The 21,628-nt window shown below is 44.3% G+C and overlaps 1 protein-coding gene across 1 annotated transcript in view; it reads right to left on the bottom strand.

Moving 5' to 3' along the window:
• Positions 1-21,628, bottom strand: part of LOC126161864 (dipeptidyl peptidase 1-like) — an 84,399-nt gene that overhangs the window by 9,077 nt on the left and 53,694 nt on the right. The window contains exon 9 of the mRNA XM_049917984.1: positions 18,005-18,168. Within this exon, the coding sequence (XP_049773941.1) occupies positions 18,005-18,168 (164 nt within the window). The remainder of the gene's footprint in view (positions 1-18,004; positions 18,169-21,628) is intronic.

Genomic DNA, 21,628 nt, shown 5'->3' with positions numbered 1-21,628 from the left:
TCCACTGCAATGGACAGCAAACTAAGTATGGTGCCTACCTCTGCTTTCCTTCAGATGGGCATAAGTTCAGATGACAAATGGCCACATTCCAACAAAGAACAGAACCTCTGAAAGCAGAGGGCGCCCCAAAAACAGAAGAAGCAAAGTCAAAGCCCTCCAACAACACACTTCTTCATGTAGCATCACGGGTAGTCGACCAGATACCAGACACTGATCTCCTTTGAGCACCCTGACAATAGTGGCTGCTCTCAATGTCCCGTCTGGGGAGCATACTTTCCACCGCCCGTGATCCCACCTGATAATGACAGATTACATGGAGGGATGTTCCCCAGATCTAATCATGGTAGTGTCACCATCCTTAGCCCTTGATTGGTGTGGCAGTCACCTGCCACAAGTTTGGATCTCCTCGGCTGACGATGTTGATGATGTAGCAGATTGGGATGCTGGTTCACCTGTCGGGGTGTGCCCCATGTTGATGCCCCACCCAGCTTCCAGCCAGTGATTGCAACCACAGTGGTTGCACTGAATGTTTCAAAACAGCTGGACATCTCCGCAGGACCCTCTGTGTCATTAGGGAGATCCCATCCACTACACTACCACATTATGATGATGAATCTGGCCATCACTCAGGCTCCACATAAACTGGCAATGTTCAGAGACACCATGTACACTGCTGATGTCAACATTGCCCTTCCATGAGAAGTGATCATTACTGATTTCTATGCTCCAACTTGCTATACGGCCCACATCTCCCATGCCCCTGATAACGGTAGTGGAGTCCTGCTCCTCCTTGCATGGCTCCCCACTGAAGATGTAGTGTACCTTTCTGATGCCAGGGGTGTGGCCCTCACGCTGTTTGGTTTCTGGCTCCCAAATGTATATGCACTGTCCAGCTCCAGTCAATGTCAGAATAACACATCTTCTTTGCTGACAAAGTAAGGTCGCTTTTTTAGGGTCGCCTGGATGACATGGTTCTTGGTAGGGACTTCTACACCACACAAGGGCCTACTGATCAACACTCACGACATTTCCTGCATGCAGCCCTCTCTGTCATCATCGACCAACTTCAGTTTATCAACACATAGGTGGAGGTTCATGGCACCCATGCAGGTTTCATATACTATACGGCGCACTTGTCCAGTTGACTGTACATATCTAACACATTCCCTTGCTGGAGACACTCGACATGTCAAAATTTAGCTTCTGGCTTTTTCTGACAATGAGGCCTACATCTGCAATGTCACTCTCACTTATCAACAGGTGTGGCACAGTTGTGGACTGTGGAAATTAAACATTGCCAACCTGACTGTCCATGACTGCTGACAGATTGCTGAGGATGTGCGGGCCCTCTGTCATTGATGCCACCCCGCCTACACATCCACCCTATCCTGGTGGCTATCCTGCATGAAACTCTATGCAGGCATTGATGAGTTATGGCTAACATGTCAAGGCTTGGCGTGTGAGCACTATGGACTTTTACTACAAGATCCTACATGACTGCACTTTGATGACATTTTCTCCTTTCCATCAGGCAATAATGCATCACGCTAAAGTGCGGACCACTTCACTCACATGACATTTGGAAGGGACTCTTGTCCGGTTCTGCTCCCATTACTGTATGACTCACAAAATACTATCAATGTACCACCTCCTCATAGAACACTGGACTTGTCGTAAAGATCTCATATACAAACTCACCAATGCGGAAGGATGACGATATATTATGCAATGCACCACTGATCACGCTTTCCATTCATATTTCACCTGGCTGCTGTACGCTGCCATCCCACATCTCCCAACTTTAATTGAGGAGGCAGAGGCACTCACTGTTAACACTATATACCAGAGGACATGGTTTAAGAACTTCAGGAAGACATTATAACGATACAGCCTTCCCCAAGACTCTAATGAAGAGACTGATACCACCTTAGACACAGACAGACAGACACACACACACACACACACACACACACACACACACACACACACACACACACACACACACACACACAGTTCCTTCTTCCATGCATATATATTTAAAAAGAAAGATGATGAGACTTACCAAACAAAAGCGCTGGCAGGTCGATAGACACACAAACAAACACAAACATACACACAAAAATCTAGCTTTCGCAACCAACGGTTGCCCCGTCAGGAAAGAGGGAAGGAGAAGGGAAGACAAAAGGATATGGGTTTTAAGGGAGAGGGTAAGGAGTCATTCCAATCCCGGGAGCGGAAAGACTTACCTTAGGGGGAAAAAAGGACAGGTATACACTCGCACACACACACATATCCATCCGCATATACACAGACACAAGCAGACATTTGTAAAGGCAAAGAGTTTGGGCAGAGATGTCAGTCGGGACGGAAGTACAGAGGCAAAGATGATGTTGAAAGACAGGTGAGGTATGAGCGGCGGCAGATTGAAATTAGAAATTAGCGGAGATTGAGGCCTGGCGGATAGCGAGAAGAGAGGATATGCTGAAGGGCAAGTTCCCATCTCCGGAGTTCAGACAGGTTGGTGTTAGTGGGAAGTATCCAGATAACCCGGACGGTGTAACACTGTGCCAAGATGTGCTGGCCGTGCACCAAGGCATGTTTAGCCACAGGGTGATCCTCATTGCCAACAAACACAGTCTGCCTGTGTCCATTCATGCGAATGGACAGTTTGTTGCTGGTCATTCCCACATAGAACGCTTCACAGTGTAGGCAGGTCAGTTGGTAAATCACGTGGGTGCTTTCACACGTGGCTCTGCCTTTGATCGTGTACACCTTCCGGGTTACAGGACTGGAATAGGTGGTGGTGGGAGGGTGCATGGGACAGGTTTTACACCGAGGGCGGTTACAGGGGTAGGAGCCAGAGGGTAGGGAAGGTGGTTTGGGGATTTCATAGGGATGAACTAAGAGGTTACGAAGGTTAGGTGGACGGCGGAAAGACACTCTTGGTGGAGTGGGGAGGATTTCATGAAGGATGGATCTCATTTCAGGGCAGGATTTGAGGAAGTCGTATCCCTGCTGGAGAGTCACATTCAGAATCTGATCCAGTCCCGGAAAGTATCCTGTCACAAGTGGGGCACTTTTGGGGTTCTTCTTGTGTCGAAGGTTCTGGGTTTGAGGAGATGAGGAAGTGGCTCTGGTTATTTGCTTCTGTACCAGGTCGGGAGGGTAGTTACGGGATGCAAAAGCTGTTTTCAGGTTGTTGGTGTAATGATTCAAGGATTCCGGACTGGAGCAGATTCGTTTGCCACGAAGACCTAGGCTGTAGGGAAGGGACCGTTTGATGTGGAATGGGTGGCAGCTGTCATAATGGAGGTACTGTTGCTTGTTGGTGGGTTTGATGTGGACGGACGTGTGAAGCTGGCCATTGGACAGGTGGAGGTCAACGTCAAGGAAAGTGGCATGGGATTTAGAGTAGGACCAGGTGAATCTGATGGAACCAAAGGAGTTGAGGTTGGAGAGGAAATTCTGGAGTTCTTCTTCACTGTGAGTCCAGATCATGAAAATGTCATCAATAAATCTGTACCAAACTTTGGGTTGGCAGGCCTGGGTAACCAAGAAGGCTTCCTCTAAGCGACCCATGAATAGGTTGGCGTACGAGGGGGCCATCCTGGTACCCATGGCTGTTCCCTTTAATTGTTGGTATGTCTGGCCTTCAAAAGTGAAGAAGTTGTGGGTCAGGATGAAGCTGGCTAAGGTAATGAGGAAAGAGGTTTTAGGTAGGGCGGCAGGTGATCGGCGTGAAAGGAAGTGCTCCATCGCAGTGAGGCCCTGGACATGCGGAATATTTGTGTATAAGGAAGTGGCATCAATGGTTACAAGGATGGTTTCCGGGGGTAAGAGACTGGGTAGGGATTCCAGGCGTTCGAGAAAGTGGTTGGTGTCTTTGATGAAGGATGGGAGACTGCATGTAATGGGTTGAAGGTGTTGATCTACGTAGGCAGAGATGCGTTCTGTGGGGGCTTGGTAACCAGCTACAATGGGACGGCCGGGATGATTGGGTTTGTGAATTTTGGGAAGAAGGTAGAAGGTAGGGGTGCGGGGTGTTGGTGGGGTCAGGAGGTTGATGGAGTCAGGTGAAAGGTTTTGTAGGGGGCCTAAGGTTCTGAGGATTCCTTGAAGCTCCGCCTGGACATCAGGAATGGGATTACCATGGCAAACTTTGTAAGTAGTGTTGTCTGAAAGCTGACACAGTCCCTCAGCCACGTACTCCCGACGATCAAGTACCACAGTCGTGGAACCCTTGTCCGCCGGAAGAATGACGATGGATTGGTCAGCCTTCAGATCACGGATGGCCTGGGCTTCAGCAGTGGTGATGTTGGGAGTAGGATTAAGGTTTTTTAAGAAGGATTGAGAGGCAAGGCTGGAAGTCAGAAATTCCTGGAAGGTTAGGAGAGGGTGATTTTGAGGAAGAGGAGGTGGGTCCCGCTGTGACGGAGGACGGAACTGTTCCAGGCATGGTTCAATTTGGATAGTATCTTGGGGAGTTGGATCATTAGGAGTAGGATTAGGATCATTTTTCTTCGTGGCAAAGTGATATTTCCAGCAGAGAGTACGGGTGTAGGACAGTAAATCTTTGACAAGGGCTGTTTGGTTAAATCTGGGAGTGGGGCTGAAGGTGAGGCCTTTGGATAGGACAGAGGTTTCGGATTGGGAGAGAGGTTTGGAGGAGAGGTTAACTACTGAATTGGGGTGTTGTGGTTCCAGATTGTGTTGATTGGAATTTTGAGGTTTTGGAGGGAGTGGAGCTGGAAGTGGGAGATTGAGTAGATGGGAGAGACTAGGTTTGTGTGCAATGAGAGGAGGTTGAGGTTTGCTGGAATGGTTGTGAAGGGTGAGTGAGTTGCCTTTCCGGAGGTGGGAAACCAGGAGATTGGATAGTTTTTTAAGGTGGAGGGTGGCATGCTGTTCTAATTTGCGGTTGGCCTGTAGGAGGATGCTCTGAACAACCGGTGTGGATGTGGGAGAGGAAAGATTGAGGACTTTTATTAGGGACAGGAGTTGATGGGTGTGTTGCTTGGCTGAGTGGATGTGTAGGTGAAGGATTAGGTGGGTGAGGGCAATGGATTGTTCGGTTTGGAACTGGTATAGGGACTGATGGAAAGAAGGGTTGCAGCCAGAGATGGGAACTTTAAGTGTGAGGCCTTTGGGGGTGATGCCAAATGTCAGACAAGCCTGAGAAAATAAAATATGGGAGTGTAATCTGGCTAGGGCGAAGGCATGTTTGCGGAGGGAATGTAAATAAAACTTAATGGGGTCGTTGTGGAGGTGTTGTGAGGGTGACATGGTACTAGAAGGTGGAAAGTGGAACATGAGGCTGAAATGAAAATGAAAATAAATATAAAAATATATGGGGAGAGATAAAGGTAAAACTAGAAATCAAATGGAGATCTGGGGTGAAAAAAGGCGAAAAAGGGTTGGTTAGAGCTGGGCTATGTTGATCCTATGGTGAACTTGTGTAGGTAGATAATGATGTGCATAAAGGTTAGGTGGTTGTGTTGCCGCCAAAACACGTTAAAAGGTGGAGAAATACGGGAAAATTTCGAAAAAACTACGTGAGGATGTATTAAAAGGGTGGTTTGGTGGTGGCTGATTATGGAAATGAAGCTAAAAATTGTCTGATGAAGAAATAATGACGTTAAAACCTGTGGGAAGCGGCTAAAAATGATCGATGATGTGAGAAAAACGGAAATGGAAATAAAGCAAAAGATATTAAAACTGGCCGAAAAGGTTGTTTAATAGCTGAAAGGAACTGTTTGTGAACTGGAAACGGCGGATTTTATAGCAGCGGTAGTGTTGAAAGCGGAAAAAAATTTTTGGTTATGGTTTGGAAGTGGGTTACGTATTATTACGTATTATTGAGTATATATCGGCGGGATAAAATTGTATACTGGATTACGGTAAAAAAGGAGAAGGTGAATAGAAAGTAAAACTGATGGCAAAAACAGAAGGAGGAAATAAGAAGACAGAAAAGACTACGAGATGTAACAGTGACAATAACAATAACAAACGTGATTGTTGGGTTCAAATTAATGATATGAATATAATAGAGGGAAACATTCCACGTGGGAAAAATATATTTAAAAAGAAAGATGATGAGACTTACCAAACAAAAGCGCTGGCAGGTCGATAGACACACAAACAAACACAAACATACACACAAAAATCTAGCTTTCACAACCAACGGTTGCCTCGTCAGGAAAGAGGGAAGGAGAAGGGAAGACAAAAGGATATGGGTTTTAAGGGAGAGGGTAAGGAGTCATTCCAATCCCGGGAGCGGAAAGACTTACCTTAGGGGGAAATAAGGACAGGTATACACTCGCACACACACACATATCCATCCGCATATACACAGACACAAGCAGACATTTGTAAAGGCAAAGAGTTTGGGCAGAGATGTCAGTCGGGACGGAAGTACAGAGGCAAAGATGATGTTGAAAGACAGGTGAGGTATGAGCGGCGGCAGATTGAAATTAGAAATTAGCGGAGATTGAGGCCTGGCGGATAGCGAGAAGAGAGGATATGCTGAAGGGCAAGTTCCCATCTCCGGAGTTCAGACAGGTTGGTGTTAGTGGGAAGTATCCAGATAACCCAAAGTTTGGTACAGATTTATTGATGACATTTTCATGATCTGGACTCACAGTGAAGAAGAACTCCAGAATTTCCTCTCCAACCTCAACTCCTTTGGTTCCATCAGATTCACCTGGTCCTACTCTAAATCCCATGCCACTTTCCTTGACGTTGACCTCCACCTGTCCAATGGCCAGCTTCACACGTCTGTCCACATCAAACCCACCAACAAGCAACAGTACCTCCATTATGACAGCTGCCACCCATTCCACATCAAACGGTCCCTTCCCTACAGCCTAGGTCTTCGTGGCAAACGAATCTGCTCCAGTCCGGAATCCTTGAATCATTACACCAACAACCTGAAAACAGCTTTTGCATCCCGTAACTACCCTCCCGACCTGGTACAGAAGCAAATAACCAGAGCCACTTCCTCATCTCCTCAAACCCGGAACCTTCCACAGAAGAACCCCAAAAGTGCCCCACTTGTGACAGGATACTTTCCGGGACTGGATCAGATTCTGAATGTGACTCTCCAGCAGGGATACGACTTCCTCAAATCCTGCCCTGAAATGAGATCCATCCTTCATGAAATCCTCCCCACTCCACCAAGAGTGTCTTTCCGCCGTCCACCTAACCTTCGTAACCTCTTAGTTCATCCCTATGAAATCCCCAAACCACCTTCCCTACCCTCTGGCTCCTACCCCTGTAACCGCCCTCGGTGTAAAACCTGTCCCATGCATCCTCCAACCACCACCTATTCCAGTCCTGTAACCCGGAAGGTGTACACAATCAAAGGCAGAGCCACGTGTGAAAGCACCCACGTGATTTACCAACTGACCTGCCTACACTGTGAAGCGTTCTATGTGGGAATGACCAGCAACAATCTGTCCATTCGCATGAATGGACACAGGCAGACAGTGTTTGTTGGCAATGAGGATCACCCTGTGGCTAAACATGCCTTGGTGCACGGCCAGCACATCTTGGCACAGTGTTACACCGTCCGGGTTATCTGGATACTTCCCACTAACACCAACCTGTCTGAACTCCGGAGATGGGAACTTGCCCTTCAGCATATCCTCTCTTCTCGCTATCCGCCAGGCCTCAATCTCCGCTAATTTCTAATTTCAATCTGCCGCCACTCATACCTCACCTGTCTTTCAACATCATCTTTGCCTCTGTACTTCCGTCCCGACTGACATCTCTGCCCAAACTCTTTGCCTTTACAAATGTCTGCTTGTGTCTGTGTATATGCGGATGGATATGTGTGTGTGTGCGAGTGTATACCTGTCCTTTTTTCCCCCTAAGGTAAGTCTTTCCGCTCCCGGGATTGGAATGACTCCTTACCCTCTCCCTTAAAACCCATATCCTTTTGTCTTCCCTTCTCCTTCCCTCTTTCCTGACGAGGCAACCGTTGGTTGCGAAAGCTAGATTTTTGTGTGTATGTTTGTGTTTGTTTGTGTGTCTATCGACCTGCCAGCGCTTTTGTTTGGTAAGTCTCATCATCTTTCTTTTTAAATATATTTTTCCCACGTGGAATGTTTCCCTCTATTATATTCATATCATTAATTTGAACCCAACAATCACGTTTGTTATTGTTATTGTCACTGTTACATCTCGTAGTTTTTTCTGTCTTCTTATTTCCTCCTTCTGTTTTTGCCATCAGTTTTACTTTCTATTCACCTTCTCCTTTTTTACCGTAATCCAGTATACAATTTTATCCCGCCGATATATACTCAATAATACGTAATAATACGTAACCCACTTCCAAACCATAACCAAAAATTTTTTTCCGCTTTCAACACTACCGCTGCTATAAAATCCGCCGTTTCCAGTTCACAAACAGTTCCTTTCAGCTATTAAACAACCTTTTCGGCCAGTTTTAATATCTTTTGCTTTATTTCCATTTCCGTTTTTCTCACATCATCGATCATTTTTAGCCGCTTCCCACAGGTTTTAACGTCATTATTTCTTCATCAGACAATTTTTAGCTTCATTTCCATAATCTGCCACCACCAAACCACCCTTTTAATACATCCTCACGTAGTTTTTTCGAAATTTTCCCGTATTTCTCCACCCTTTAACGTGTTTTGGCGGCAACACAACCACCTAACCTTTATGCACATCATTATCTACCTACACAAGTTCACCGTAGGATCAACATAGCCCAGCTCTAACCAACCCTTTTTCGCCTTTTTTCACCCCAGATCTCCATTTGATTTCTAGTTTTACCTTTATCTCTCCCCATATATTTTTATATTTATTTTCATTTTCATTTCAGCCTCATGTTCCACTTTCCACCTTCTAGTACCATGTCACCCTCACAACACCTCCACAACGACCCCATTAAGTTTTATTTACATTCCCTCCGCAAACATGCCTTCGCCCTAGCCAGATTACACTCCCATATTTTATTTTCTCAGGCTTGTCTGACATTTGGCATCACCCCCAAAGGCCTCACACTTAAAGTTCCCATCTCTGGCTGCAACCCTTCTTTCCATCAGTCCCTATACCAGTTCCAAACCGAACAATCCATTGCCCTCACCCACCTAATCCTTCACCTACACATCCACTCAGCCAAGCAACACACCCATCAACTCCTGTCCCTAATAAAAGTCCTCAATCTTTCCTCTCCCACATCCACACCGGTTGTTCAGAGCATCCTCCTACAGGCCAACCGCAAATTAGAACAGCATGCCACCCTCCACCTTAAAAAACTATCCAATCTCCTGGTTTCCCACCTCCGGAAAGGCAACTCACTCACCCTTCACAACCATTCCAGCAAACCTCAACCTCCTCTCATTGCACACAAACCTAGTCTCTCCCATCTACTCAATCTCCCACTTCCAGCTCCACTCCCTCCAAAACCTCAAAATTCCAATCAACACAATCTGGAACCACAACACCCCAATTCAGTAGTTAACCTCTCCTCCAAACCTCTCTCCCAATCCGAAACCTCTGTCCTATCCAAAGGCCTCACCTTCAGCCCCACTCCCAGATTTAACCAAACAGCCCTTGTCAAAGATTTACTGTCCTACACCCGTACTCTCTGCTGGAAATATCACTTTGCCACGAAGAAAAATGATCCTAATCCTACTCCTAATGATCCAACTCCCCAAGATACTATCCAAATTGAACCATGCCTGGAACAGTTCCGTCCTCCGTCACAGCGGGACCCACCTCCTCTTCCTCAAAATCACCCTCTCCTAACCTTCCAGGAATTTCTGACTTCCAGCCTTGCCTCTCAATCCTTCTTAAAAAACCTTAATCCTACTCCCAACATCACCACTGCTGAAGCCCAGGCCATCCGTGATCTGAAGGCTGACCAATCCATCGTCATTCTTCCGGCGGACAAGGGTTCCACGACTGTGGTACTTGATCATCGGGAGTACGTGGCTGAGGGACTGTGTCAGCTTTCAGACAACACTACTTACAAAGTTTGCCATGGTAATCCCATTCCTGATGTCCAGGCGGAGCTTCAAGGAATCCTCAGAACCTTAGGCCCCCTACAAAACCTTTCACCTGACTCCATCAACCTCCTGACCCCACCAACACCCCGCACCCCTACCTTCTACCTTCTTCCCAAAATTCACAAACCCAATCATCCCGGCCGTCCCATTGTAGCTGGTTACCAAGCCCCCACAGAACGCATCTCTGCCTACGTAGATCAACACCTTCAACCCATTACATGCAGTCTCCCATCCTTCATCAAAGACACCAACCACTTTCTCGAACGCCTGGAATCCCTACCCAGTCTCTTACCCCCGGAAACCATCCTTGTAACCATTGATGCCACTTCCTTATACACAAATATTCCGCATGTCCAGGGCCTCGCTGCGATGGAGCACTTCCTTTCACGCCGATCACCTGCCGCCCTACCTAAAACCTCTTTCCTCATTACCTTAGCCAGCTTCATCCTGACCCACAACTTCTTCACTTTTGAAGGCCAGACATACCAACAATTAAAGGGAACAGCCATGGGTACCAGGATGGCCCCCTCGTACGCCAACCTATTCATGGGTCGCTTAGAGGAAGCCTTCTTGGTTACCCAGGCCTGCCAACCCAAAGTTTGGTACAGATTTATTGATGACATTTTCATGATCTGGACTCACAGTGAAGAAGAACTCCAGAATTTCCTCTCCAACCTCAACTCCTTTGGTTCCATCAGATTCACCTGGTCCTACTCTAAATCCCATGCCACTTTCCTTGACGTTGACCTCCACCTGTCCAATGGCCAGCTTCACACGTCCGTCCACATCAAACCCACCAACAAGCAACAGTACCTCCATTATGACAGCTGCCACCCATTCCACATCAAACGGTCCCTTCCCTACAGCCTAGGTCTTCGTGGCAAACGAATCTGCTCCAGTCCGGAATCCTTGAATCATTACACCAACAACCTGAAAACAGCTTTTGCATCCCGTAACTACCCTCCCGACCTGGTACAGAAGCAAATAACCAGAGCCACTTCCTCATCTCCTCAAACCCAGAACCTTCGACACAAGAAGAACCCCAAAAGTGCCCCACTTGTGACAGGATACTTTCCGGGACTGGATCAGATTCTGAATGTGACTCTCCAGCAGGGATACGACTTCCTCAAATCCTGCCCTGAAATGAGATCCATCCTTCATGAAATCCTCCCCACTCCACCAAGAGTGTCTTTCCGCCGTCCACCTAACCTTCGTAACCTCTTAGTTCATCCCTATGAAATCCCCAAACCACCTTCCCTACCCTCTGGCTCCTACCCCTGTAACCGCCCTCGGTGTAAAACCTGTCCCATGCACCCTCCCACCACCACCTATTCCAGTCCTGTAACCCGGAAGGTGTACACGATCAAAGGCAGAGCCACGTGTGAAAGCACCCACGTGATTTACCAACTGACCTGCCTACACTGTGAAGCGTTCTATGTGGGAATGACCAGCAACAAACTGTCCATTCGCATGAATGGACACAGGCAGACAGTGTTTGTTGGCAATGAGGATCACCCTGTGGCTAAACATGCCTTGGTGCACGGCCAGCACATCTTGGCACAGTGTTACACCGTCCGGGTTATCTGGATACTTCCCACTAACACCAACCTGTCTGAACTCCGGAGATGGGAACTTGCCCTTCAGCATATCCTCTCTTCTCGCTACCCGCCAGGCCTCAATCTCCGCTAATTTCTAATTTCAATCTGCCGCCGCTCATACCTCACCTGTCTTTCAACATCATCTTTGCCTCTGTACTTCCGTCCCGACTGACATCTCTGCCCAAACTCTTTGCCTTTACAAATGTCTGCTTGTGTCTGTGTATATGCGGATGGATATGTGTGTGTGTGCGAGTGTATACCTGTCCTTTTTTCCCCCTAAGGTAAGTCTTTCCGCTCCCGGGATTGGAATGACTCCTTACCCTCTCCCTTAAAACCCATATCCTTTTGTCTTCCCTTCTCCTTCCCTCTTTCCTGACGAGGCAACCGTTGGTTGCGAAAGCTAGATTTTTGTGTGTATGTTTGTGTTTGTTTGTGTGTCTATCAACCTGCCAGCGCTTTTGTTTGGTAAGTCTCATCATCTTTCTTTTTAAATATACATATTCATACATACATATATATATATATATATATATATATATATATATATATATATATATATATATATATATATATAATAAAGGGAAACATTCCACGTGGGAAAAATATATCTAAAAACAAAGATGATGTAACTTACCAAACGAAAGTGTTGGTATGTTGATAGACACACAAACAAACACAAACACATACACAAAATTCAAGCTTTCACAACCCACAGTTGCTTCATCAGGAAAGAGGGAAGGAGAGAGAAAGACGAAAGGATGTGCGTTTTAAGGGAGAGGGTAAGGAGTCATTCCAATTCCAGGAGCGGAGAGACTTACCTTAGGGGGAAAAAAGGACTCTATGTCTGCTTGTGTCTGTATATGTGCGGATGGATATGTGTATGTGTGAGAGTGTATACCTGTCCTTTTCTCCCCCTAAGGTAAGTCTTTCCGCTCCCAGGATTGGGATGACTCCTTACCCTCTCCCTTAAAACGCACATCCTTTCGTCTTTCCCTCTCCTTCCCTCTCTCCTGATGAAGCAAGCGTGGGTTGCGAAAGCTTGAATTTTGTGTGTGTGTTTGTGTGTCTATCAACATACCAACGCTTTCATATATAGTACAGTTTGCTAAAACATTTGATATTCATTGTGAAAGTACATAGAATGTTCTGGAAGGACGTATGTTATCATGATTGTCAGGGGATTGTTGTCAGCCAGCTGGGGTGGCTACGGTCGCAGGTTCTAATCCTGCCTCGGGCATGATGTGTGTGATGTCCTTAGGTTAGTTTGGTTTAAGTAATTCTAATTTCTAGGGGACTGACGACCTCAGCAGTTAAGTCACATAGTGCTCAGAGCCACTTTTGATTGTTGTCATTAACAAAATTTTGTACAGGTGCTGAGTTACATGTTTAATCAAGAAATGTTGGCATAACTGGTTGGCACCTCTAATTACCTTAACTGCAGTTGATTGGTGGGTTGACACAGAGAACATCATTATCTTGAGAAACAGCTTAAAAGTTATTACCAAGCGATGTATTTTCATTTTTTATCTATTTTATGTCATCCTCTGTAATTAATATCCTTTGCAATTACATTTCTAATTAACACTCCAATTGTTACACCACACAACGTTCCGATTTTCATAATTTAATGCCTTATTTGTAAAATTTACGTATGTAGTCGGATAAAGCACGAGATTTGTACTGCCATTGAATGTTAGTAAGCAAATTCTGACTGTAATTAAAGTTCAGATTGATTTTTAATATTTAAAACTACAGATGATACTAAAAAATTTATGTAATATGATATTGTATTTTATACCTTATTCAGCTGTAACATCAGTTTCTTTACTTTTGTAAATTTTGATTGTAACATGAAAATTGTACAAAATTAATAATGGGTTATTTTGAAATTTATTGTTAAAATTCTATATAAAGCGATTCAGCGAGGCTGCAAGTTAGTTGTTGAGTTGTTGTTTTCAGTCTGTCAAAGAGATCTGTGAAGTAAGTCAGTCAGTGTTTTTGTTAACGTGACCAATTCAGTTGTCAATAAATTTTGTGAAATTGGCAACTGTTATATTCTTTCATCAAAATGAACTCCATGCAATAGAAAGTTAAGTTAAATGTAACGATCCGAACAGAACGTTATAACATGACCACAGATGAACCTAGAAGCTCTCAAGGCGGGAGCTGCCGATAAGTTCGCAGGGTTTGACGGTCTCCTCCTCGAATGTTATGTGTTGGTACCAACTGTAAAGTTGGTACCATCTGTCGTGAACTGATGTCCCTAACAACGACGATCCCAGCCATCTTCCTTGATATTGTCATCATCCTGGTCCCTAAACCGCTTGGAGGGTCATGGATTTGTGATTACTGGCCCTTTACTCTACTCAACAGCGATATATTCATACAGCCCTTTGCTATTACAGGAATGTGATCTCACTCACCAGGTCGTGATGTGTGCCTGGTGCATTGGCATAATTTGACTTCAGTTAGGCATTTGACTGTGTCACTCACATGTTTCTGAAGACAGTCCTCCAGCACAAGGGTTCTCCGGCTCATATAGTAACAGTGGTAATGCACCTCTTCAAGAATACTCTATGGACGCCTCACCTTGTCTCTAGTGATCGAGCGCTCTGTCAAACAGGGTTTTCCATTTCCACGATACTTTACACTCTGGTTTTAGAACACCTTCTCCAGGGACTTCGCCAACATCTGGTGGGCCTATCAATGCATATGTACTACTTCTGTTATATGTTTTATGCTGATGATCTCGTTCTGTACCTACACAGCGAGGATGATGCCCACTTGGCTCTATCATGAATGACAATATATGGGGAGGCATCGGACAGTTCTCTTAACTTTTCCAAATCGCAGATTCTGCTCATTGTTGAAGGCTTACCTGAGAGATGTGTCGCTCCTATAAGTGTGGTCACCACTGTGTGCTACTTAGGTGCTTATTTTATGAACGATCTCCACAGTTTGGAGGTGACAACCAGCAGACTCTCCTCCAAATGATCTGGGTGGCCTTGTTGATCACTGACTTAGATCCCTCAACACTGTACAGCACACATGAAACGTGAGTGTCTACTGTGCTTCTCGCATCCCTCATGTGGCACGAGTGTTCCCGTTCCTGATTACCATTGCCCATTGTATGTTGATTACGATGGGATCCTTTGTCCGTACTTGGATGTTATTCAAAGTTCAATATGCCTCCCTTGCCCTCCCATGGGAGCGTGATGGGGTTGGCTTATTCCACATGCCAGACAGAGTTACATCCCTTCCTGTTAGCTGCCAAATGAAAGTCCGGGCCCATTGCCTGATGAGCCTCGCTGGACTGACTTCACATGAATATGCGTCAGTCTGTCACGTTATCGTACATTCCATTCCCCTTTTATCACTTTCGGTATTTCTTTCTGGAATTAAGTTACATCCTCCACTAATTACCACTTCCACTAATTCTCCAGATACAGATGATCCATTAAAAAAGTACTGGGCCCCTAATCCCACTGAACACAAGTTTCCCCAGATGTATGGAGAGTAGTACATACAGGCTTTCTCAAAACCAGTGTCCAATCAGCCCGTTTGTCACCATCAATGGCAAGCAGGTCAACTAGTTTCGTTTGCACTGCATCCACCTCGCTAACACACCCCTATGTTTTCACTGTGGTGTGGACGACAGAGATACCCAGTGATTCTCATGTGGTCCATCGTCTGACGTCTGGAGGCTTGCAGAGCGTATCTTGGGTTTCCTTATCTGACATACACCTGCTCAGATCACTTTCCAGACGCTTTTGTTCCAAGACGTGATTCATTACCCTGCAACAAAAGCTAACACTGTGAATTGGATACATGACCATACCTTTTTGGCCCCAACAAGAAATTGGAACTGGGTTACTGGACGCACCTTAATGATCAACACTGTAAACTTATTTGCAACCTCAGATACAAGCAGTTCTCTTCAAATTTTCTATGGAGTGCCTTTCATGATCCACCTTCCATCTGGAACGTCCAAGCTGTGAGATGCTAATGCTGACTTTGCCGTCATGATGCTAATGAACTACAAACGGAATTCCCATTAAAATATCGAAAAGACACGTTTGAATGTTCCACCATCCGAAGGTGTGAGCGACTCCTGGAATTGTGGTACATAAAAAACAAAAAAAGCCCTACACAACTCCTTTCACTTTCGTCGCTCCCCCGTGTGTCCTCTGCCTGATTTCTTTCTTTCTTACTCCCCCCCCCCCCCCCCCCCCCACCCAGTAACAGGGTAGTTGTTTTGGGTTAGGCATAGATAGGTGTCAACGCCTGAAGAGGTTCATTTCTTCTTTTTCTAAGGACACAAGTGGCGGTAGCAATTAGACACTCTTTGTGTCGTTACCCTTCTTGTCCAGGGGCGAAAAAAATAAGTATTAGCTGTGCGAGTTAGAATCGCCTCTTCCGCGACAGGGAGGTTTGTTGTCCCCATATCGAATCCGCCTGGCAGATTAACGATTAGCGTTGAACAAGACGTGCGATTATCAGCGCTTTTGATTTCAGCGAAATCGTTTGCGACCTATGTTACACCATCTCCGAAGTCATTAACCAGCTTTACATGTGTACTTGTGTGAACGTGTTACCACGAATGCCTCAGTTTGGGAAAAGAAGGTCAACAGGGTAAACTGCTGTGGAGAAACGAACCGATCGATGTTTTCCATTGACATGGAGCGTCGCATGAAGTGTACTATAAACAAAGTTTGTTTGGAACTGACTCCACCGACACGTTTTAAAAACGAAACTGCAAACATCTGCCAAAACACCAAAGACAATGAGCCTGATGACTCTTAGGACAGACTCCTGGAGCCGGCCGGTGTGGCCGAGCGGTTCTACGCGCTTCTTTCTGGAACCGTGCGACCGCTACGGTCGCAGGTTCGAATCCTGCTTCGGGCATGGATGTCTGTGACGTCCTTAGGTTAGTTACGTTTAAGTAGTTCTAAGTTCTAGGGGACTGATGACCTCGTATGTTAAGTACCATAGTGCTCAGAGCTATTTGAACCATTTGAACAGACTCCTGGTAATATTTATGAGAGAGAATATAAGTCCATCAAGTAGACTACATATTATTGGGAACATATTAATAAACCACAGAAACACAACATCTTTCAGAATCGACAACTTCAACTGAGAAAGCTAGTGGCTGCGTTTCACTTTGTAGTACAGCATCTTAAAAAACGAGTTACCTAAATAGCCATACACTTTCTAAGTTCAGTGAAAAAGTGCACAAAGAACGTGAGCGTTGTTGCCAGGGAGTCAATACATTAGCAAATGTGTCCTGTTTGTTGAAAGAGAAGCATAACAAGTGTGAGAATGCATGTCATTAATTTACAATACCCACTATACAATAATAGCAGGGCACTGAAAAGCTATAGTTAGACTCCAAATCAGGACAACTGAACAGGCTTTTAAACGCTTCGATTTCCATATGTGTTGCAATTATATGTGCTTAAAGTTTCCCTTGGTGAAACAATACGTAATTTTTAAGGCCTAATTGAGGATTGTTATACTGGAACTACACGCTGTATGGAATTAAGCACCAATTCAGTATCTAAGCGACATGAGATGATGATGTTTGGTTTGTGGGGCGCTCAACTGCGTGGTTATCAGCGCCCGTACAATGACCCAATCTTTGCTCAGTCCAATTTCGCCACTTTCCGGGATGATGATGAAATGATGAGGACAACACAAACACCCAGTCATCTCGAGGCAGGTGAAAATCCCTGACCCCGCCGGGAATCGAACCCGGGACCCCGTGCTCGGGAAGCGAGAACGCTACCGCGAGACCACGAGCGGCGGACATCTTAACGACATGCTGAGCGTTTTCGAAAAAAGAGATGAGGCACAGTATTGCAATAATGACTTGTTGGGTACTGTACTATAAAAAGACAAGAGGCACAGTATTGCAATAATGCTTTGATGGGTACTGTACTATAATGGCGCCATGAGATGCCGGCTGTTTCAGAGGCGAAGGTGTCGGCTGTTTCAGAGAAGAGTGGCACGGTAAGTGGGAATTGCCTTACGCGCATACGCAACACGAATAGTGAATTTTTGCGATAAAAAATTTGCCGTCTCAGTGTGATAAGTAGGCCAATGTTGATAGTTCAGGCTGTAGCGTCGGCGGCAACTGCAGTGTCTACAAGCTGCTGCGATTTCTACTGGCGCAAGTGCAGTACTAGTGCGTTGACGCTACAGCTTGAACTACCAACATTATATAGCTGACAGTGAGATGGTTGATGTTTACCTCAAGGACTTTGTTACTTTTGCTGAGCACACGTGTATGTGCACTGGGCACTTTCCTCTTAATGTGCTTCTCACCTCTATAACCAATCGTGGCCATGATACAGTGTAGTCCATACTTACGGCGAAGGGGTTGAATTCCCGTGTCGAGGCTGATGTTTCGACATGCTTGTAGACGCCGCTAGTGTAGGACCGGAAGTCGTCTAACACCATGAAGTCGACAACGAGAGGTCCACGCTGCACAAGTGCTTCTTGCATGAGAACCTCGTTCCCCGCACCGTAGTAGCCTGTGAAAGTAAACCACAGGGTATTGCACTGATTTCTATAATGCATGCCGCAGAAGACTCATAAGATGAAAGATGAAACATTTTACAGACTACTGATGGTGTTATTGCCACAGTATTGTTGCACAAAATGGACCGCATATAAACCAGCGGTGTAGCAATGCACATCCATTTACAGGTTGACTAATCCTCTGGCAGCAGCCATGTTTTTCGTAGATTACATGTGGGACGGACGATTAAACATTGACGCTAAGTGATACCAACATGGATTTGTTCTGTGCACCAGAGCAACTCTTACAACCTAGATCTGATATTAGATTATAGTCTACAGGTTTTGGCTATATACACTGACAGAAATGGAAAGTGTTAGACGTTCGGTGGCTGATATTTATCAAACTTCACTAAGATGTTCATTAAATAATGAGTACTAAATTATCGAACTTTCATTTCATTTAGAACTGGTGTCCATCATCATCAACGTATGAGGTGCGACCTCCATCGGCACGATTATCCTCTTGTATTCATTGCAGCATGGGAGCAAACAGCCTACGAATGTCAGCTTGAGGAATTTCTTGCATGCTTGAAACACCTACTGTGTCGCTTCACGAAGATCCTCGGCTGGCAACTTAGATGAAAGTATACATCCTCCTATCACATCTCAGACTTGTGCCAGGGGTGACGAATCAGGGCAGGCCACTCAGTTATCCATATAATCCTAAGGGCATTGGTGGTGTGCACTTGAGTAAGAGGTCTTCTGTTATCCCACTGGAATATGCAGTTAGGTATTCTGGTCAGTCATTAAGATGCTGTGTCCCTCATGCCAATGATTCGACTTTTTAGAGTTCGAAAGATGGCGATAAGCATCCTTCATCTGTAGTGATGGTTTTCTGAACTAAAACTAAGCCCACATAAGGATGAAAATTTAATCAACATGTGCTGAAGTATAAGTTTGATAGGGTACAGTCGGTGTGTCTTTGTGTAATGCTTCCGTTTTCTTCCGTGTTTTGAAATGAGAGGGTAAATGACACAGCCTATCACGAAGCAATGTATGCGTCTGATGAATGAAAGAATTAGTCACATAATTCGGCGTTTTGGAAATAAAGAGAATCAAACTGAAAAGTAAGTTTATGTTTCCATTTTTAGAGAGAGAGGGGCGATTTCATTTTTTTATGTTGTGCTATTCACCGTTGGAGCTGGTAGCAACAGAGCTTAGAAACCCCATTTTCTGTCTCTGCCCAAAGTATTTTCGATGAATTTTTGTGGCTCTAATAACTTGGTGTTTTGGTTGTGATCTTCAGTCTGAAGACTGGCTTGAAGCAGCTCTTCACACTACTTTATTCCGCACAAGACCTTTCATCTCTGAATAACTACTACAACTTACATCCAGTTGAACCTGCTCATTGATTTAGTCTTCCTCTACAGCTTTTACTCCCAGTGCTTCCCTCCAATACAAAATTGGCGATTCTTTTCATGCATCAGAGTGTCTCCTTTCAACCAATCCCTTCTTTTAGTCAAGCTGTCTCTCATATTTAGTTACTTGATCAACCCATCTAAACTTCAGCATTCTTCAGTCGTAATTGTCTTCTTGCCCGAAATACTTATCGGCGATGTCTCAGTTCCGAAGAAGGCTGCACTCCAGACAAATTGAGTTTTTAAAAACAGTATTTACATATTTGAAAAACGGACAAAATTTTGTATATATACCTTGAACCACGTGCTGTGGATTTCCTGAATTTTATGTAATTCAATGCAGTTGTTTTCTTTCACAGTTTGTCATCTTCAACCACATAGAAGTTAATGTAGAACAGTTATTTAATTCGAAAATTTACGAGTGGGCATGTTTTGGTTACGCTAACCAGTAACTAATAAGGCGGACACTCTCCCAAAACAAATCTATTTATAAGCAAACACGAATAGAAGAGCTTCTAACTTAAGATGATCATCTACTAGTTTTAGTATCTCATTTCCTTATCTGCTTCCTCCTGCATCACATTATTAATTCAACTACTCCATGTCTCAAGTTTTACTTTTGTTGATGTTCACCTTATAACCTCTTTTCAAGACAATATCGAAGCCATTCAGTTGCTCTTCCAAATATATTGTCATAGACAAACCTCAAAGTTTTTATTTCTTCACTCTAAAATTTAATATCCTCTTCAAATATCTCCTCGGTTTCTTTTATTGCTTGCAGTTTGAACAACATGGAGGATAGGCTACAACCTTGTCTCACAACCTTCTCAACCAGTGCTTAATATCTGTCGACTCTTATAACTGCAGCCTGGTTTTTGTACGAGTTGAAAATAACGTTTCACTTTCTGTATTTTATCCTTGCTACCTTCAGAATTTCAAAGAGCGTATTCCAGTCCACATTGCCAAAAGCTTTATCTAAATCTACAAATTCCATAAACGTAGGTTTGTCTGTCTTTAAATTACCTACTAAGATAAATTGTAAGGTCAGTACTGGCTAGTACGTTTCTACATTTCTCTGGAACCTATTCTGATCTTCTGCAAGGTTGGCTTCTATCATTTTTTTCATTGTTCTTTAAATAATTTGTTTCAATATTTTGCAACCATAACTTATTAAACTTTCTTGAGGTCTGCGGTCATGTGGCGTATATCTTCCTGACCAAGTGGAATAGTTTCGTCACGGCTGGCTCCCTAGGAGGTCAATAACACTCAGGGAATATAATCTTTTTCAAGACCTTTGTTTCAACTTTTGGACTTCAGCATTCTGTCAAATTCTTCTTACAGTATCATCTTTATGTTTACTTATATTTCGAGTCACTCAAATATAGAAACCTTGTTGAACATTCGTTATACAGATGTATCGTCAAAAGTGACAAAAAGCAGCTAACGAGAATGTTTAAGAGCCACAAACTGAAGAAAATTTTTTCTGGTCCAATGCTAACACTAAGAAAGTTCGTAGCGTAATTTGATAATACTTTTCAACACAGTATTAGTGACCTGTGAGTTGCAGTTTGTAATGAAGAAAGTGAGAAATTGTTTTAATGACCTATGTACTGTTAAGAGTGCAGTATGACGATTGCTTGATTATAAAATATTGATTTTTTAAATTTTGTCTATTAGTAACACAAAAATTGTACATTGACATTCTGACAAGTTCTTGTATAATGGAGACTATGAATTATAGAATAAAACAATTACTACAGACAGAAATACGTTATTTGTAGTTTCCTACGAGGAGAACAGTCTTCTGTCTTTTACTATTACCTGGAAGTAATTAATACTTCCAAGCATTTAAGATTCATCCTAACAGATAAAGCTTTGCTTGAAGCTGACAGAGGTCATTAAGCGTTGTGAAAGAAGCAAATTTTATAGCTATGCTGGAGAAAAGCGTACGAAGCACTAGATAACTACGAGAACGAATGTTTCTAGTTTCCTTTTGTGGCAACATAATCAGCGCGTTAAGGTACACGATAACTTAAGGTAGTGAAGGTTTGAC

The sequence above is a fragment of the Schistocerca cancellata genome, chromosome 1 (genome assembly GCF_023864275.1).
Source record: "Schistocerca cancellata isolate TAMUIC-IGC-003103 chromosome 1, iqSchCanc2.1, whole genome shotgun sequence".
Taxonomy (NCBI): domain Eukaryota; kingdom Metazoa; phylum Arthropoda; class Insecta; order Orthoptera; family Acrididae; genus Schistocerca; species Schistocerca cancellata.
This window is presented reverse-complemented; position numbering and strand designations above follow the sequence as displayed.